Consider the following 17,891-nt stretch of genomic DNA (forward strand, 5'->3'; position numbering starts at 1 on the left):
GATTGTTCTGTTTGGGCGACAACGCTTTTTTGAATAATTAGAAATTTACCTACTGTAGAAGCTGCGCTGTAACATATTATGATTTTGGTTTCAAATCTTTCCTTTTGTCCGACACACTATGAAAAGCAGAAAAGGCGTCGATGTTCCCAAAGCTTCTCACATATAGGTACTTGTAAACATTTCTTTCCAAGTCGACATGTAAAGATTTGAAATGCAATACGCTTCTCATTTGTGTAGGATAAACCAGAACATCACGCTTTTGTGAAAAGGACGATCGTTCCACCACGTTTATACGTGATGCGGCTTAGTTGAATCAATATATTCGAGGCTTCTTGTACCAGGTTCACTGTCACTGATAAACTAAACCGCAATGCAGTACCTCGCAAAGCAATTGTATCGTAACATTTCCATGTGCTATAACTCGTCATAAATTGTGAAAACTTGTGTATTTACTTGTCGAGTTGTCTCATGTGAAATATAAGTTTACGTAGCAATGTCACAATAAAATCTTATCTCCGTTTACCAAACTAAAGATATGAACTTATGCGACGTCTTGCAACGTTGAATCGACGGAAAGGCGGGTAACTGCCAACTTGAACTGAGAATGCATGAAAGAAATCGTTTATTGTCGAATGGACGTGACGTCAGAAAACGATGAATCGACATAGGCTAGCGGCGAGAGATATTTTAGTTAGATAATGACACGCGGCAGCGCGTTTACATTGAATAAAAATACCTTTATTTTATCCATTTCTATTTCCATTCTTCCTATTTTCGTCTCACAATAACAAACAGATGAAGTTACGCATATTTACTAAATTGTTTAATAAACAATAATGCATCATCCAGCATTATGTTAGCGCTGATTGACTAGACTAGACATATTCACGAGTTGTGTGAGAATTGTATTCGATTAATCGCATTATTTATTGTAGGTAACACCTGCAAAAATTCAAGTAATTGCAGACTCTTCCTTCATAAGTGTAGTTTAGAAGTAGCCATCTCATATTGAGCCAATCGAATCAATGTAAAATAGAACGCTTTTACTTGATAGCGCGTGTGATATATAGGTTTTATCTAACAACTACTTTCAATTACATTGAAAGTGAATGAGTAAGCATTATGCAGTCTGTGACAAGGACTGGAAATGTATAATCAGAAAATATAATATCATAAAGTATACTGCGTTATGTTCATCTAGTAATTTTTATGAACATGGTATCATTTTGCAGGCAGGCGTTTTTATAGGGAAACAAACTTATTCCATAGTTTGATTTATGGCACTTATCCAACTGTTTCATAATGCGAATAGCTGTTTTAGTTGAATTTAGAAAAAATATAACTTATAACCGCAGACAGATGCAACTTTTTTCATGCTTTAGGTAATCGGCAGTACGGTGAACTATAGTGGTACATAACATAACCCATATGCGGAGTAATCGCAAGGGCCAACCCAAGTAATGGAAAGGTTCTTTTTGAATTATGGTGATGGAATTCTTGTAATGCTATTGAACTTCATCTTGTTATGAAAAACTTATATTGTTTGCATTTGCAAGAAATATCAAACTTTTGGATTTCTGTTATCACTGAACTGTCCGTTAGTAGAATGTTTCTTTATTACCTTAGTTAAGCCTATTGGTAAGTCAGGAAAGTATTTGTTGATGTGACATATGAGGATATTCTAAGAGACCGAGTTATTTTGTAAATAATATTTGATTTTTGGACACCATAATTTTCACACAATACACAAATGTGTATCGAGATATAGTGCTCATAGTTGGGAAAAGTTAGATTGTGATAATTACAACTTGCCTGAGTAGGCCTACAGCAAGGGACAATCAAAATAGATGAAACCGCATTCATGGTAATATAGACGTTTTGCAAACTGCTCTTTTCATTTTCAATATAATAACAAGAATGACAGCTTATTTTCACTAAACATATAAACAAATATCAAAAACTATGGATGAACAGCGCATCTATATTTTTCGGTTTAGGTTCAACAATGCATTCTAGCTGTCAAAATGATGGAATATTTGGTAATTTTGTTGAGACATACCATTGCCCAATCGTTGAATTTACATCAGAGATAATTTTATTAGATAGATTATCAGTTTCATGCACATGGTTTCATTCAGCGTTATAATGTTGTTTTTCAAGCCACGTGGCGTTCATGGTCATACCGCAACATTGCAGAAACAGCCAATAGTAGGCCTACTAATTATTACGCCGCTTTCGTCGAATCTACGTCGCTAAACGACGAAATTGTGCAAACGCCTGTTGGATTTCCCTTCTACGTGTAGTTTATCATAAACGTGAAGCATTGCTCAAGAAGCTAATCTGAATCACCATAGATAACCATAACATTCATATAGTTTCATCATCAGTAAATATGTAGAGTGCACTTCACAATTTTTGACAACGGTCTGACAATTTTGCAAAGTTTTGGTTTATTCTTGACTTTTATAATTCTGTGTAACAGTTTTTTTCTAACTAGTTTCTATGTGACTAACAATTTGTTTCATTATACATTTTCTTTAGTATTTCAACCAGGGAGTCGAACCAAACCGGATTTTTGTAAACCGGTTTTGGTGCGATTTTGTCTGAACCTTAACCGGAACTGAACTGAAAATTTGAGTTAGCTTAAACCCTAACCGAACCCGAACCGGTTGAAAAAAGCGGTTCACTCCAGCATTACGTCATTGTTCGCATTGTGGTAAGTGAAGTTGTACGTAGCATGTTGTTATCTTGGAGGCCACATTGTACGGATGAATTATAGCCTATTCCGTAACACACGATCCACTATCATCGATGCTTTGGAGAGGAATTTTTTGAGGTAAACAACTTCTGTTCTGTGACATCATAGACAATAAGTTTGATTGTAACTTGTGCAACAAACAACAAAGGCAAGTTAATTGAGCAAAGCAGTGTTGAGAACAGTGTTGCCAACCTTGCGGTTTTCACGCCCAATTGGGCTAGTTAGTAGTTGGGCAATAGTAGGCCTAGGCCTAATTTTATCGGACCCGAACCGGAACTTATAAAACCGGTTTTAAGTTTCTTCGAACCTGAACCGGAACTGAACCAAATTTTGAAACAATCTTTGAACCAGAACCAGACCCGAACCGGAAAAATCAAACGGTTCGACTCCCTGATTTCAACGCCATTATTAAAAAAATTATTTCCTTTTCACTTTTAAATAAAACATGGCAAGGCAAGGATTCAGTGCTGAGGAAATATTGCAACATGTTTTACTGGATTCTGACGACGAAAGCCAGGCGGATGATTTGGAGGATTTATCGCACTCCGATTCCGACGAAGAAGCGGATTCTTCTCCGTCAACTTCCGCAACAGCGATTCCGATCGAGATTGACGACCAGTTACCTTCCATGGGCGATGTTCAACCGGAGTTTGCGCCACCACGCCGGATTATAACATCGAAAATACTGGTGAACAGCATAGATTCCTCTCTCGACATGAACAACTATGATGCTGTTGAGTTTCCCGACACACTGAAGTCTTATACAACTTTTGTAGAAAAGCCAAAGAACAGACAAGAGGGCGGCGTCAACATTACTTGGTCTAATGCGAGACCGGTGCACAATGGGAGAAGGGGCCGGGCCAGGGACGTGCAGTCAGGGGAGGCAGGTGAGGCAGTGCCTCACCTGCCAACATCTGGCAAAGCAAAATTTATATCAAAGATATGGTTATCACAGAATAAATATTATTTATTAAAAAGTAGTAAATATTGCACGTTTTTAGGTGCTTTTATTAATGTGAATTGCTGTAGTCGTGCCCCCTTTCCCGCAAATTTTACGTTTCTACACCCAAATTGTGCTTTAATTTTTTCTGTTTCTGTGGCGATATTCATATCGAGCGTTCACGTGGTCAAAATCGTTGAAATACGCGAGGAGAGGCAACGCCAAGCTGTGCCTCACTTCAGATCAGAAAACTTCCATACACTGCATTATGCGTGCCTTTTTCTTTCGCAAAGTCGCCCAGAAATCATCATGAACGATTTAGCTACGGTTTGAGGCTTGCCTCAAATGTGACGTCACAGCTATGAAACCTTTTTCGTCAAGCTGGAATGCCCGCATAGTACGTGGTATGTGACTTCTTGCAGTGTAAAGGATTGTTTCTTATAAAATTTAACTAAAAAATGGAGGAAGATTTAGTACCGTATCAAATCTGAGAGATTTTTAAAAAATAAACTTTCAATCCAAAGTTGAAGTCATAAATAAAGGAAGACCCGTTCTAAATTTATAAGGTTTGCATCAGACGACTGAACAAAAAAAAAATAACTTGCAACTTTCAAAGAGATTGCTACTCAAAAAAGAAGTGGCTGTGTGGCTATGCTTTAAAAATTGCCTTTTCTGCTTTCCCTGTCTCTTGTTTTCAATATCTAGTGATAATGTTAGGACTAAAGAAGGGTCTATACAACAAAGTCACAAATGTTTTAGTCCAAAAGGATAGGCGCATGGATTTTATTTTTAATAAATGTGAAAGCATGCTGCTAATTTTTTTGATTACTATGATACCATTTTTGTTGTTAAAAAATTTTATTGTAAAAGTGACTTAAAAAAATTAGTGCCTCACCATCTAGGAACCTCACCACACGTCACTGGGCCGGGCTAACATTATATCTGGCCCGATTGGTGTTAGAGGAGAAGCCAAGACTCCTCGGCAAGCATGGGAACTATTTTTTTCTTTAAACATTTTGAACATTATTGTTCAAGAAACAAATAGAAAAATTGCCACACTCATTTCTCAATTGCCAGAGAGAATTTTAGATGACAGCAGGTACTGCTATTTTGGCCCAACCAACAACGAGGAGATGCTGGCCTTTGTTGGATTGGGGTATTTTCGGGGGCTTTTAGGACAAGCTGGTCATTCCACGGATGTATTGTTCAATCAACTGCAAGGACATCCCGTGTTTAGTGCAACAATGAGCAAGAACCGCTTTAAATTTTTATTTTCGAACATTTCGTTCGACGACCAAAATACTAAGCCGCAACGTTGGAAGAATAACCGGTTGGCCGCATTTCGAGTAGTTTTTCGAAATGTTTAACGAAAACTGCGGCAAACATGTCATTCCAGGTGACTACTTGTCGTTGGACAAAACGCTATACCCCATGAGGACACAAATTGCCTTCAAGCAATATAATCCAAACAAGCCTGCGAAATATGGCCTTCTGTTCAAGTCGGTAAACGCCAGCAGATTCCCATACACATTTGCGGCATCGGTCTATTCAGGTAAACCGAAGGAAGAGCCATTTAATTTTTACGTTCGTGGAACAGAAGAACTGGTAAAAGGAATGGTGATGAGCCTGGAACAACACGGTGACCTTCAAGGTCGGAATATTTTGTATGACCGCTTGTACACCTCCATACCACTCGCGCAGTGGTTGCTTGACAGGGGTATAACGTCAGCTGGAACCCTCAACGCTATACGTAGAAGAATACCCCGGAAGTGAAGCAAGTGAGTGGTAGAGAGAAATTTTCGTACGAAATTTATTGGCAGACGAGTGAGGCTGATCTCAGCCTACATTCTTATGTAGTAAAAACGAAGAATTCTGGCATGCGGAATTTGTTGATGTTGACGACCATGCAACCTCTATTGGGGATTACCAAGGATGACGGCAAAAAGAAGCCAGGCTTGTATAAGCTTTACGACTTCACAAAGGGTGGCACCGATATCATCGACTAAAGGATGGGTTGGTTCATTCACGTGCAAAGCGAAGTCCCCACGGTGGACAACTACTGCGTTTGCTTATTGAGAAGGTGCCAAAGCCACAAAAAATAAACTACCAAAAAACCGTGGCCAATGTCAGTGCTGTGAAAAGCCTTTATGCCCTGCACATTCCATACGAGTATGTCAAGCTTGCTTTTGCGCAGAATAAACTATTTGAATGATTGCGGTTTTATAAACTTTGGCTTCAACCACAGCCTAAATAAAACGCGGAGCTCAATGAAAGATTTTCCTTTTTTCCTTTCATTAGACAGATAGCTATTTTTACGTTGATTCAACATATCAAGACGTTGAATACTTGTAAACATGCGCGGTTTTGCAATTAGATTGCTTATCAAAATCATCTATCCTTTTTTGTATAAAAAGCGGGTCATAAAACTAATCGTAATACTCGATGTAAAATTCAGCATTTTTATATGCTGAAACAGTATTGTATTCATATTTTATAAATCCATTTTCTATTTAGAAAATATCTATATAATGCGGTTTGAGCGTAGCTGAATTTTAGCACGGATACAAGGACTGATTTTATGACTTTTATACAAACAAGGACAGAGAGAAGTAATCTAATTTCAAACCCGCGCATGTTTACATCGTCTTGCAATGTTGAATCCACGTCGAAATGATTGTATTAGCGTTGTATTCAATTCCTCGTATTATCGAACTGTAAATGTGCATCATCATCATCGGCCTTGCCTGAATAAGGCGTCGGCTACCGTGAGTCTCCACAACGATCGATTGTCCATACTTCTAATTAGGTTTTCAAAATTTTGGTTTGTCCATGTTGAAAGATTTTTGAAGATTTCCAAACGTGGACGTCCCCGGTGCCTCTGACCAGGAAATCGCCCCATCATTACCGAAAGTTCAATTCCGCGTTTGCGGTAGACATGCCCGATAAATGTCATTTGCCTTTTTTTGATAGTTGTGATGAGGACGCCAGGGGTGCACCCAGAGCGTCTCCACACTTCTTCGTTAGTGATTTTATCCATCCAGTTAATTCCCATCATTCTACGAATGAACCAAATTTCAGCACTGTTGATCTTCTTCTCCATCTTCGGGCATACAGTCCAGGATTCACCGCCATATAGCAGAACTGACCAAATGTACACATGTAAAATTCTTATTCTAGTGTTTAGAGAGATTGATTTAGATTTCAGTATTTTGTCCATTTTGATAAAAGCTTGTTTGGATTGTGCAATTCTATTGTGCAAATGTGCAGCCACTTGTAATTTCAATGTGCCTCATTGCATATTCCTAAATATTTCTGAACTTCTGTGTACATAACCTGACAGAACACAGGTTGCTTTACCATTGAATCAAGTTGAAAAACGTTGCTGCAAGAGCCTTGTGCCAATTGCTGCAGTCCGGTATTGCTGTAACCAAATCAAAATACTTATCATATTTTGCTGCAAAACTGATATTTTTATCGCATAAACGCCCATTAGACAGCTAATTCTTTGTAAAGTATTTCTCCAGGTTCACAATGATTTGACGCATAATAAATACTACTTTGAATAAATCTAAATATTGTTTGGATTTTAGTGTGTGGCATATGAATCTTAGAGAGCTTATTGAATCCACAAGAAAATGACCCGAGGCATTACAGATTTTCCTTTTGATGAAAAGCGTTGTGACGTTCTGTTAATTAATGAACCGTAACTGTTTTATTTTGAATTTCTTTCTGACTTCTGTTTACGTAGAGCATCATCGACTTTATTGGGTAATTTTACTCCTAGTACTAGCCTTGTATGTAGCCGAGTTCACATTGAACTTACATTGAGAGACGCTGTTGCAACTACAATACATTGCATTTAAACCGCGTTTTTTGTTGCATGATCTTCCATTCGTTTCGTGGATTACATAATAGTATTTGATAAACGCCACCCTGCTTCTTCAGCTGGTCTACATTTGTTAATAAAGCGTAGGAGTTGCTGTTCTTGGAACCGAGGTCACAAGATCATAATCCAAATTGGTGTGACACGCGTTCAGAAATCTCATTACTGCATGTAATTGATGAAGCATTGTTCTTTTAGTCAAGGAGCGAGCTTTATTTTGAGCGTGGGAAAAGTTATTATTTTGCATGAAAAATATAGATTCAAATTGAGATTATGTAAAAAAAATTTAATCACAACATTGCAATGCATGTTCTTCATTACTCTACCAAAACATAATGTGTAAACTCACGCTACAATTGCTTTAATCGCAAAATAATCCAAAAGTCATAAGTCACCTCAACATTTCAATGTCTATGAGCAGTTCTAAAATTCACATAGGTTTAATTTTCGGATATGCTCAGCGTAAATAATTTTACAAAGTGAATCCCAAAGTTTGAAACCGTACCTTAAAAAATAACAGAGATATCACTCCTAAAGAATAAGAAGAATTGACAGCCCCCCCCCCCCCCCAAACTGAGCAAGACTCCAGGGAGCCCAACCTCGTAAGGGTTAAGAAGATTTAATTTTTCGAACAACTGTTTAGGAACAATTGTTTTACCAACAACTGTTTACGAACAATTTACCAAGTTGATTATAAACTGGGTCCACATTGATATATTTTTGTGGTCATGATCTCAGTGCTATTTCTTTGGTTCTATTGCTTCATGCACAACAGCTATGGGTATTTCTGTTGCTGTTGATTTGATTGAGTGGGACCCTTCGATTTTTAAAATTCCGTCATCGGACAGAGATGAGGAAACATCTTCAGTACGCATTCCTTTTGGAAGAGTAAACGTTCGACGAAATTCTCTGAAACAAATGCAAAGGCTATACAGTATAGGCTATATTAAAGAAGAGTAGAAATAATGGGAACGAAAAGTAAGGCGTGCAGTTGAAGTTGCACTGTGATGGATTTATAATAACCTATACCCAGGGCCGGATTAACCATTAGGCTAATAAGGCTATAGCCTTAGGCTCTGGAAAAATTCGGCCCTCAATTTTTTTAAGGTTAAATTTTTGTAAGGCTGATAGTGATAGGCCTACAGATTCAGTACCAGTAGGCTACAGCACAGTTTTTGCTTAAAAACGAATGACCGAGTTGAGTCAATACATAACTTATGAAGAGCCCATTTACAAAACCACGTAGGCGCCACTTTTACCGAAATTGAGTTTAGAACAGGAGTTTTCAACCTGGGGGTCGCGACCTCTGTGGGGGGTAGGCACTTTTACGTATTACACTGCCCGAAAAGGTAACCGCAACCATGCGTGACATACGACATCGCTGATGTTGGTAGCGCTATCATGCGTGACATGACTCAACACGTGATTAACTGGTCGTCTTTATCGAAAGATTTTGATACAAAGAAATTTAACTGAATGCATCGCCACAACCAACGTCGCCTAATGGTTAGGGCAGAGGAGTAGTAATTTCGATTGCATGGGTTCGATTCCCACCCTCAGCTAATACTATTTTTTCTTCAACTGAACTGAGTGCAAGAAGAATCGTAGTGACTGCAAACAATGGAGTTTATGAGAAAAGTTGTGACTAAAACACCAGTAATGTCATATACGATACGCATGGTAGCGGTTACCTCTGCGGGCAGTGTAATACGTAAAAGTGCCTACCCCTGTGGGGGTCGCGAGGCGCTCGAAATTCCGGTGTTTTCAATTCTTTTTTGCCAGAAAATACTACAAACTGTGTTTTTTTCGCAATCGACCATTCCTCTACTCGAGGTTAATATGTCGTTTAAGCTTTGAGACGTTGCAAAAGGCTTTAACGATTATATAGAAAAGCATTCGATATTTTTTTTATCAAGTTCTTGCAGGCTACGTTGCTTTGTGCAGACTAAAGTTAACTAGCAACCACGCTATGGTAAAAAAGCAAAATTATGTAAAATCCTATGCAATTGCAAATTATAGGTTTCTCAGTATTGTTTTCAATGGCATTGAAAAAATTAGTGTCGGCTATTTTGTTTGAAAGTTCTTTCAGCAACAGGTGCACGCATTGACAAACTTAATAGTTAAAATATGCAGCACCAACCATCTCACTGAAATTGATTTAAATAAATCCATAAAAGATTGCAATAAATTCAACTCGTGAAAGTGCGAAAACGTAGATTATTCTCATTATTTTTTCTCCTATTATCTAGCTAAGATTGATAGAAAATGGAAATAACAATCGGAGGAAATGTAATAAAAGCCGTAATAACATCGCAAAAATTGTTTTTCGTTTTGGAAGTTTACATTGGAACAGCAAAACTAAACATAACTGGATGTCGGCATGAATCAAATTTGGTCAAATTTTGCATTAAATATATGCTTTTGTTGAATACTTTTATGGGGTCACAAGACTAACTTACATTGATTGCTCTGAGGATGTCGCGGTGGGAAAAAGGTTGAAAAACCCTGGTTTAGAGTGTCATTAGGTAGAGTATTACAATAGGTATAGGCTACCTACCACCCATTTCTTCCCAAAATCTTTTCCATCTGCTTCAAATTTGACACAAAAAATTGTGTTTGTTTCCAAAACCAATTACGAGCCATCATTAGCCAATTTTCTGTTATGTTTATGTTATTTTGCAATAAAATAATTTGAATTTTTCATGTAGGCTATGACGACAACGACGATGATGTAGGCTATGTAACTATGTTTATTACTTTTTGTAGCTTGGTTTGCAAAATTAGGCCCTTCTCTAGTAAACAGCCTTAGGTCTACAGTACCCTTAACCCGGCCCTGCCTATACTCTGTTAAAAACTTCGGTTAATTCTATAGCAATTCATTGATTGATTGTATCTTTATCCTCGAACTGGGAAAGCTTTTTGTAGGGCTTAATTCTGGTAGTTTCGCATACTTGTAGAGTCTTTGAATCACTGACGCAGGCCCGGTCACAGAGATTGACAGAGTGAAGTTTCAGATTATTGAAGTCTTGTTGCCGGGGAACTATTCCATCCATTAGATGCCGCTGAATGGAGAGCAGTCCTTAACATGAGTTGCTTAAGTGCACATCGCGAGAGTCGAACCAGCGGCGCTTGATCTTGAAGCTTCTTCGTTCCAGAAATCTCGCGCTATCCAACTGAGCTATCTCGGCTGAAGTTAAAATTCTGAAGTTAAAGGCCAGTCGAAGTATAAACCATTGTTAATCTATTTTCGTTTTGTAACACCTAACACTATAGCCTAATGATAAAATCATTATGGATCACCTGAACGTGTGAGCATACATTCCGTTTTCTTCGTTTTTGGTCTCACGCTTGGCATGCACGTGAGCTTTCCCACCTGCCACTTTGACGGTTACTTCTTCTGGTTTGAAGTCTTGAACATTGATATCGATTCTATATCGACCATTTTCTAAACAAGCAAATTGCTTTTAGGCTAACCCTTTACTTCTCAAGCCTTAATTTTTTTCAAATGAGGTTTGGTTTTGAATCTTCATCATCGGACTGACAAAACATTGACAGGCCTAGGTTATTCCTGGTAGTTTCGCATACTTGTAGACTGTAGAGGATCTTTAGGCAGGGCCGGTTACCGAGATTGGTAGAGTGAAGTTTCCGATTGTTGAAGTGTTGTTGCCGGGGATTTATTCCAACCACTAGGTGCCGTTGAATGGAGAGCAGTCCTGAAACGCGTTGCTCAAGCGCATACCCCGAGAGTCGTGTAAGGCCTAAGGCTGTTTACATTAAGAGTAGACATTAAGAGTACTGTAGGCCTAAGGCTGTTTACTAGAGAAGGGCCTAATTTTGCAAACCAAGCTACAAAAAGTAATAAAAATGCATACATGAAAAATTGAAATTATTTACCGTACTATAGGATAGTAGGCACCTATGGTAATACTCTACCTAATGACACTCTAAACCATGGGTTTTCAACCTTTTTTTCAACAGCGACCCCCTCAGAGCAATCAATGTAGTCTCGCGACCCCCCATAAGAGTATTCAACAAAAGCATATTTAATGCAAAATTTAACCACATTTGATTCATGCCGACATCTAGTTATGTTTAGTTTTGCTGTTCCAATGTAAACTTCTGAAACGAAAAACGTTTTTTTGCAATGTTATTACGGCTTTTATTACATTTCCTCCGATTGTTATTTCCATTTTCTATCAATCTTAGCTAGATAATAGGAGAAAAAATAATGAGAATAATCTACGTTTTCGCACTTTCACGAGTTGAATTTATTGCAATCTTTTATGGATTTATTTAAATCATTTTCAGTGAGATGGTTGGTGCTGCATATTTTTGACTCATGGACTTCTAAATAGTAGAATATTCTACTATTCTATTATTTAGAAGTCCATGTTTAACTATTAAGTTTGTCAATGCATGCACCTGTTGCTGAAAAAACTTTCAAACAAAATAGCCGACACTAATTTTTTCAATGCCTTTGGAAACGATACTGAGAAATCTATAAGCTTATTTTGCATAGGATTCTACATCATTTTGCTTTTTTACCATAGCGTGGTTACTAGCCTACTGGTTAACTTCAGTCTGCACAAGACAACGTAGCCTACAAGAACTTGGTGAAAAATATAGAATGCTTTCCTATAGTTAAAGCCTTGCGACTTCTGAAAGCTTAAACGATATATAACCTCAAGTAAAGGAATGGTCGATTGCGAAAAAAACACAGTTTTTTGTTGTTGTTTTGTTTTATTATCTTTATCCTGCATTGCGGAAAGCGGACTAGAGCGCTATGCATCGGTGTACGCCTTCCGATGTACTTCTGACCCACGCTGCAGCCTTACTGTACCCAGGCCCGGATTAAGGTCATATGGGGCCCCTGTGCTAATGAATTTTATGGGGGCCCTTACCAGCTTACGTGGAGCGTAATGGAAGTGAGCTGGTTTCGCTTGCAGTGGAAACCGAGCCTTGCTTACGTAAGTTAGATAACTTTGAAATAGCACGTGATCGATGATTAAATAAGCATGTGCAAATTAAGTCAACAATATTTACGTTATAATGGATGCAAAATCACACACATTAAATCAACGAAACCGTGCAAGGGAAAACATTGTAGCAAGGGACCACTGTTAGTAGCCTACTGCACACTACACTGCAAATTGCAATGAAAGGTTATTCTGAATTTCTATTTTAAACTGCTCTTGAATTCACTACTAACTACCAATAGGATTTAGAAAACTAACATGAAATTCAGTCGAACGACTTTTTTCTGGCTTTCTTTGCTGCAAAGTCTTTGTTGCCAAAGAAAAAATACAAGAACCATATTTTTATTTCACGTGAAGGGGAAGATATATTGATAAATGTGTTACTTTTTTCAGACAGAGGGGCCTCACTTTTCTTAATTTTTTTTCTTGGAAATTTTTTTCAGGAAAAGTTTGTTATTTTACTTTATTTATTTCATTTTTAGGAAAAGTGGGGCCCTCTGTCTGCGGGGCCCCTGTGCTTTAGCACAGCCTAGCACAATGCGCCGTGGTAATAACGAATTGTACTATAGCTTTCGGAAAGTCGCTATTACCACAGTGAACTCGCAGCATCAGGCTAAAACAGGTAGCTAAAATCTACGACTACATTGTGAAGTAAGCAACGATCATGCTGCTAAAAGCAAAACTCAATCAATTGCATTTTGAATTAAATTGAAAATCATTTCGCAATGATGCTCATTAAGTAGGGTGAGGTAAAAAATAACAATTTTGCTGAGCTGAGATGCTGAGCGCAAATGAGTTGAATATTGACCAGCATGCAAAGTTGTAGCCCATTGACTATTGTTAGTAGGCTACCACTTGGCTATTTTCAAATTATTGTTATAATTTATTAGCAGTTTGAGACTATATACGCCGACTAACCGCTTTTTGGAACAACTGCTTCAGAGCTGTCGTGTTGCACAGGAATGGGAAAACTTGGGTCCGTTTCAACGTCTACTAAACTCAGCATTCCACTGAATCTAAAAACATAAAATCAAGAGATTGATTTTTGACCTAGCCTATGTGTGTAGAAGATTGTAATAGAATGGCGTTGCCATTCAAAAAATAGTTTATACGCAGTAATAGGGATGAAACGAGGATCACACAAGCTATGTGCTAGGATAGGGTTGCCATACGTCAGGATTTTGCCTGTTATGTCAGGAAATTTAGTGTTTAAATCTGCGTCAAGGAGAAAAGTTAAAGAGTGCTTAACTGTCAGGATTTTGACACTCAAATTACCCAGTTTGTCCATGTTAACCATTCATTTATTTGTATTTCCGCCAGGCATCACCTTTTTTGCGTATTACTTTATTATATATTAGGTTGTCGTATCCAGGCTTTCACTCAATGGTTGAAGATGTAGATTACGTGGATGGGAAGGCAAGAAAGCCAGTCTTCGTGTCCATCTTCAGGCATCCCTGTGTCCTGCCAGAGGCACAGCCATATGCTCTTGTGGTGCCGAACCAGCGCCCTTTTGAGTGCCGAGCTAGGGTTCTCACCGGTCACCACTCGGCTATGTAGCCGACCTTTTTTGCTGAAACTTCTTGACAATTGTTTTGTTCTTACAGTATAACGTTGATTGCAGGGGAAAATAAACACTTCACTTTGGTTTCTCCAGTCTAGAGGAGAATAAACTCTCTTCCTTTGGAAAAGAATGATTAGGATGCAGACCAATAGGCCTACAGTAGTTTTAGAGTCTGTTAACTACAGGCTAGGTTAAATTGTTTCCCTTCTGCACTTCAGTTTCAACTGAACTTCATTTATTGCACTTTGTCACTTTGTTTACACTGATGCTCGTCTTTCAAGGAGCGTCAGACACACAAGGATTGCGTCCCCATGCCCAGTTTTTTATTTGCTGACACCTCAAAACGCAAAAGTTAAGCGTTTTTTTTTTTGGTTGATACTGAGTCAGTGGACAAAATAAATAAATAAAATGGACTGTGTGACGACGAAAATAGTTTTAACGCTTCAGTACAACTTCAAAGATATGTCTTGTGAGCAGTGCCGGTCTTATGGTATTTCGGGCCCTGTGCGGAATATGCTTTGCGGGCCCCAATGACAATGATCCAATTCAGTAGCGTAGCTAGGTATTTTGAAAGGGAAGGGGGGGAGGTCAGCGGACGAAGCGCGTGATCGCTGAAGGCGACACTCAGCGGCGGGGGTCTGGGGGCCTCCCCCACAAAATTTTGAAAAATTGCTTTGAATTTGGGGCATTCTGAGAGCATGTTCAACAAAAATTTGGGTATGAATATTACTGTAAAATGGTGCTGTCCGGTGGCATAGCAAAAGGATAAGATCATGCTTTCTTTGGCATTTTTCCGAAATAAAGGCTATGTCTCTGTGTTGCGTCTGGATGCAACCTATTTCGTCCCCTAAAAAATTCGTACCCTAAAATCGTGTAACAAAATCAAATTTCGACCTATTTCGTCCCCTGAAAAGATCGAGAGAAATTTTGAAATGTTTCCGGAAACTCCGATCAGCGACTTCGGCTCTGTTTTTTTTTTTTTTATCTTTTCAGGGGACGAAATAGGTTGCACCCATTGAGTCTCTATGTTTTCTTGTTGCTAATTCGTTTGTTGAATTCACTTGTTGAATTTTTCCATTGGAAATGACAAAATTACTGCATTTTCTGAGTAAATCGCGGGCCCTGTGCGATCGCACGGTTTGCACACCCCAAAGACCGGCACTGCTTGTGGGAATTCCTACATATTTTTGAAGTCAAAGAAAAGCTAGTTGAAAATACATCCGATTTTCAGAAAAATATGCTCGAAGAAAGAGTAACCTATGCTATTGTTTATAAACTGCATAATTTCCTTGGAGCATGTTACAAAATAATTCTGTGCCAGTTTTCCTTTTCATAAATGTTAACCGATAGGCCTAATGTTCACATTGTTCAGCCGAAAACTGACATTTGGTGTAGTAAAATGCAATGCAAAATACATCTTGCTGCTTTTGTATTGTTTCATATTTTTCCTCTTTTCACAAAAAGCGATAGCAGCAATAGCCTATATATGCTTTGAAAGTATTCAAAATTATTACCATAATGAAAGTGTTTGGCACGCAAAAATTCGTCAGCGTGACAGACAAATTTGTCAGGGATTGTGCATCATCAAATATGGTAGGCCTAATCCTATGCTAGGTCTACCGGCAAGGTTCTGTGACGGTGTGAGTACCAACTCGGGACTCTCCAGAAATCCATTAGTGGGCCCCTATGTTTAATGGATGCTCTTAAAAATAAAACCAGAAAGCGTTTAGGGAAGCAAATAGGGACAAAATTTACATTCATCATTGTAGCAAAAAGTAAACGACTTTTAAGATCTTATAGAAAAAAATAGTTAATAGGCTACGCCAGGCGCGGATCTAGGATGTTTTTTGGGGGGGGCCAGAAAATTTGAAAATGAATTAAAAAGAAAGAAAAAGATAAAACAGATATGAACAATCAGTGGCGTAGCCAGGAATTTGGGGGGTTTTGACGGCCGGCGGGCGAAGCCCGACGACGTGTTCGCCAAAGGCGACACCCAGCGGCGGGGAGTCTGGGGAGCTTCCCCCAGAAAATTTGGTGCATTCTGAGAGCATTTTCAACAAAAATATCGGTATAAATATTCCTGTAAAACGGTGCTGTCCGGTGGCATAGCAAAATGATAAGATCATGTTTTCTTCGGCAGTTTTTCGGTAATAAAGCTAAGTCTCTATGTTTTCTTGTTGCTAACTCCTGGCTGAGATGTTTGAATGTTTGGTATTGGCAAAACTCGCTCTTTTAATGCAGTTTCGCTTAAAATTAGGCAAACTTTGTTTTAGAGACATAAAGACTGAAAGCATCATTCTCAATGTCGTGACGTCGCACACGTGCCAAAGGGGGGTTGTAACCCCCAACCCCCCATCCCCCTTGGCTACGCCACTGTGAACAATGATACTACGACATATACGATATGCTATAAAATATAACTTACATTGAAACAGCCATGTTGATCAATAAATTTTGCTGGAATAAAAATTGCTAAGCATGCAAAGTAAACTTGAAATCTGGTTTAAAACCTTGTGTGCAGTGTACATGACCACTTTGATATCTGTATGTTTGCAGACATATAGCCTACGGTAATTGATTGAAATTATGATGAAGACTAAAAACTATAAAACAATTCAGGTTTCAGATTGTTTCAACTGACGTGATTTGGCTCAGTTTTGGTTTCAGCTGAGTCAGCTCCAACAAATGTTGCTACTAAAATGTATAATCGATGGATAATTTCAACCTTAATAATAACAAAAAGTAATCCCCCCCCCCCCCCCGGATAAGTTAAGTCCGCTGTGAGACTAATATCAGCTGTTTAGAAGCATATCAAACCATTCAACAATTTCTTACAAAATTTCGGGGGGGGGGGGGGCCGGGCCCTTTGAGCCCCCATAGATCCGCGCCTGGGCTATGCCGATAATGCAGAAGGGGATCTAAAAAAAAAGTTGGGAAAGAACCAGAGTTTTAACAAAGTAAAATTTATAACATAAATGAACAATGCACTGCAAAACTTAATGTCCAAATTAATGAAACGGAAAGGGGGTGTGGGGAACTTGCCCCCAGAAAATTTTGACCAATAAACTATAATCTTATTTTGGTCATTTTTTAGGCATTTTGGTCATTTTTTCAATGCTAACCTTCCATCCACTTTTCTCATGAACTCTTCGAAGCGCTTTTCCATTTCGAAAAATCTTTGACGACTTTCTTCAAACCAAGCGGAATGGCTTTGATGAAATAAGGGCCACCTGCAATAGTCATCATCCCAGAGATTTGGCGTGCGAGGCCACAAAGAAACCTTCTTTCGTCCGTACCCCTGGTATCTTGAAGGGTGATTAACCCAAGAGTCTCTGGGCATCAGCGCCATGCGGATTGTAGGTAATCAAAGCTAAAACAACTTTAAATGCTCGACATAATAACTTTATCTCAGTCCTATCACTGTCATATACCTTTGTCAACACAGGGCTTGTTATGCATATTGACAAATGGCCTAATGTGATTGAAAACATATTAACATATTTGCATATAGGCCAAATCAGCCTAGAATCATTTTTATAAGCTAAGAAAATCATAGTAGCCTATTTAATTTTATTTTAAAATGGCTTATATAACAATGATAAGACTTTGTTTTTTACACAATACAATTTCCGAAGTTTTTCTTGAAATAGTAACGGGTAGCCTAGCCTATGTAAACTACTGCAATAATTTTAATTCAAAATAGCCTCAATTGTTTTTCTCTAAAAAAGATGACTTATAATTATTAATCAATGTTTGATGGTAGCCTCATAATG

The 17,891-nt window shown here is 38.4% G+C and overlaps 1 protein-coding gene across 1 annotated transcript; it reads right to left on the reverse strand.

The window, feature by feature from the left end:
- Positions 1–7,773: 7,773 nt before the first annotated feature.
- On the reverse strand, positions 7,774–17,543 carry LOC145777232 (body wall muscle protein HR-29-like). The gene is made up of 4 exons (XM_082588562.1): positions 17,241–17,543; positions 13,476–13,573; positions 10,882–11,026; positions 7,774–8,490 (listed from the first exon to the last, which is right to left on the reverse strand). The coding sequence occupies exons 1-4, from the start codon at positions 17,465–17,467 to the stop codon at positions 8,322–8,324; spliced, it is 639 nt and encodes a 212-aa protein (XP_082444688.1). The 5' UTR covers positions 17,468–17,543; the 3' UTR covers positions 7,774–8,321.
- Between the last annotated feature and the right edge of the window lie 348 nt (positions 17,544–17,891).

Source organism: Aplidium turbinatum, chromosome 1 (genome assembly GCF_918807975.1).
Source record: "Aplidium turbinatum chromosome 1, kaAplTurb1.1, whole genome shotgun sequence".
Classification (NCBI taxonomy): Eukaryota; Metazoa; Chordata; class Ascidiacea; order Aplousobranchia; family Polyclinidae; genus Aplidium; species Aplidium turbinatum.

What these genes read in the sequence shown, in the direction of transcription:
- LOC145777232 (XM_082588562.1), bottom strand. Translation starts at nt 17,467, where the DNA reads ATGGCGCTGATGCCCAGAGACTCTTGGGTTAATCACCCTTCAAGATAC. An exon ending in ATGAGAAAAGTGGATGGAAG is followed by an intron (nt 13,574 to 17,240) that starts GTTAGCATTGAA and finishes TTATGTTTTTAG; the next exon opens with ATTCAGTGGAATGCTGAGTT. An exon ending in AGCAGTTGTTCCAAAAAGCG is followed by an intron (nt 11,027 to 13,475) that starts GTTAGTCGGCGT and finishes TTGCTTGTTTAG; the next exon opens with AAAATGGTCGATATAGAATC.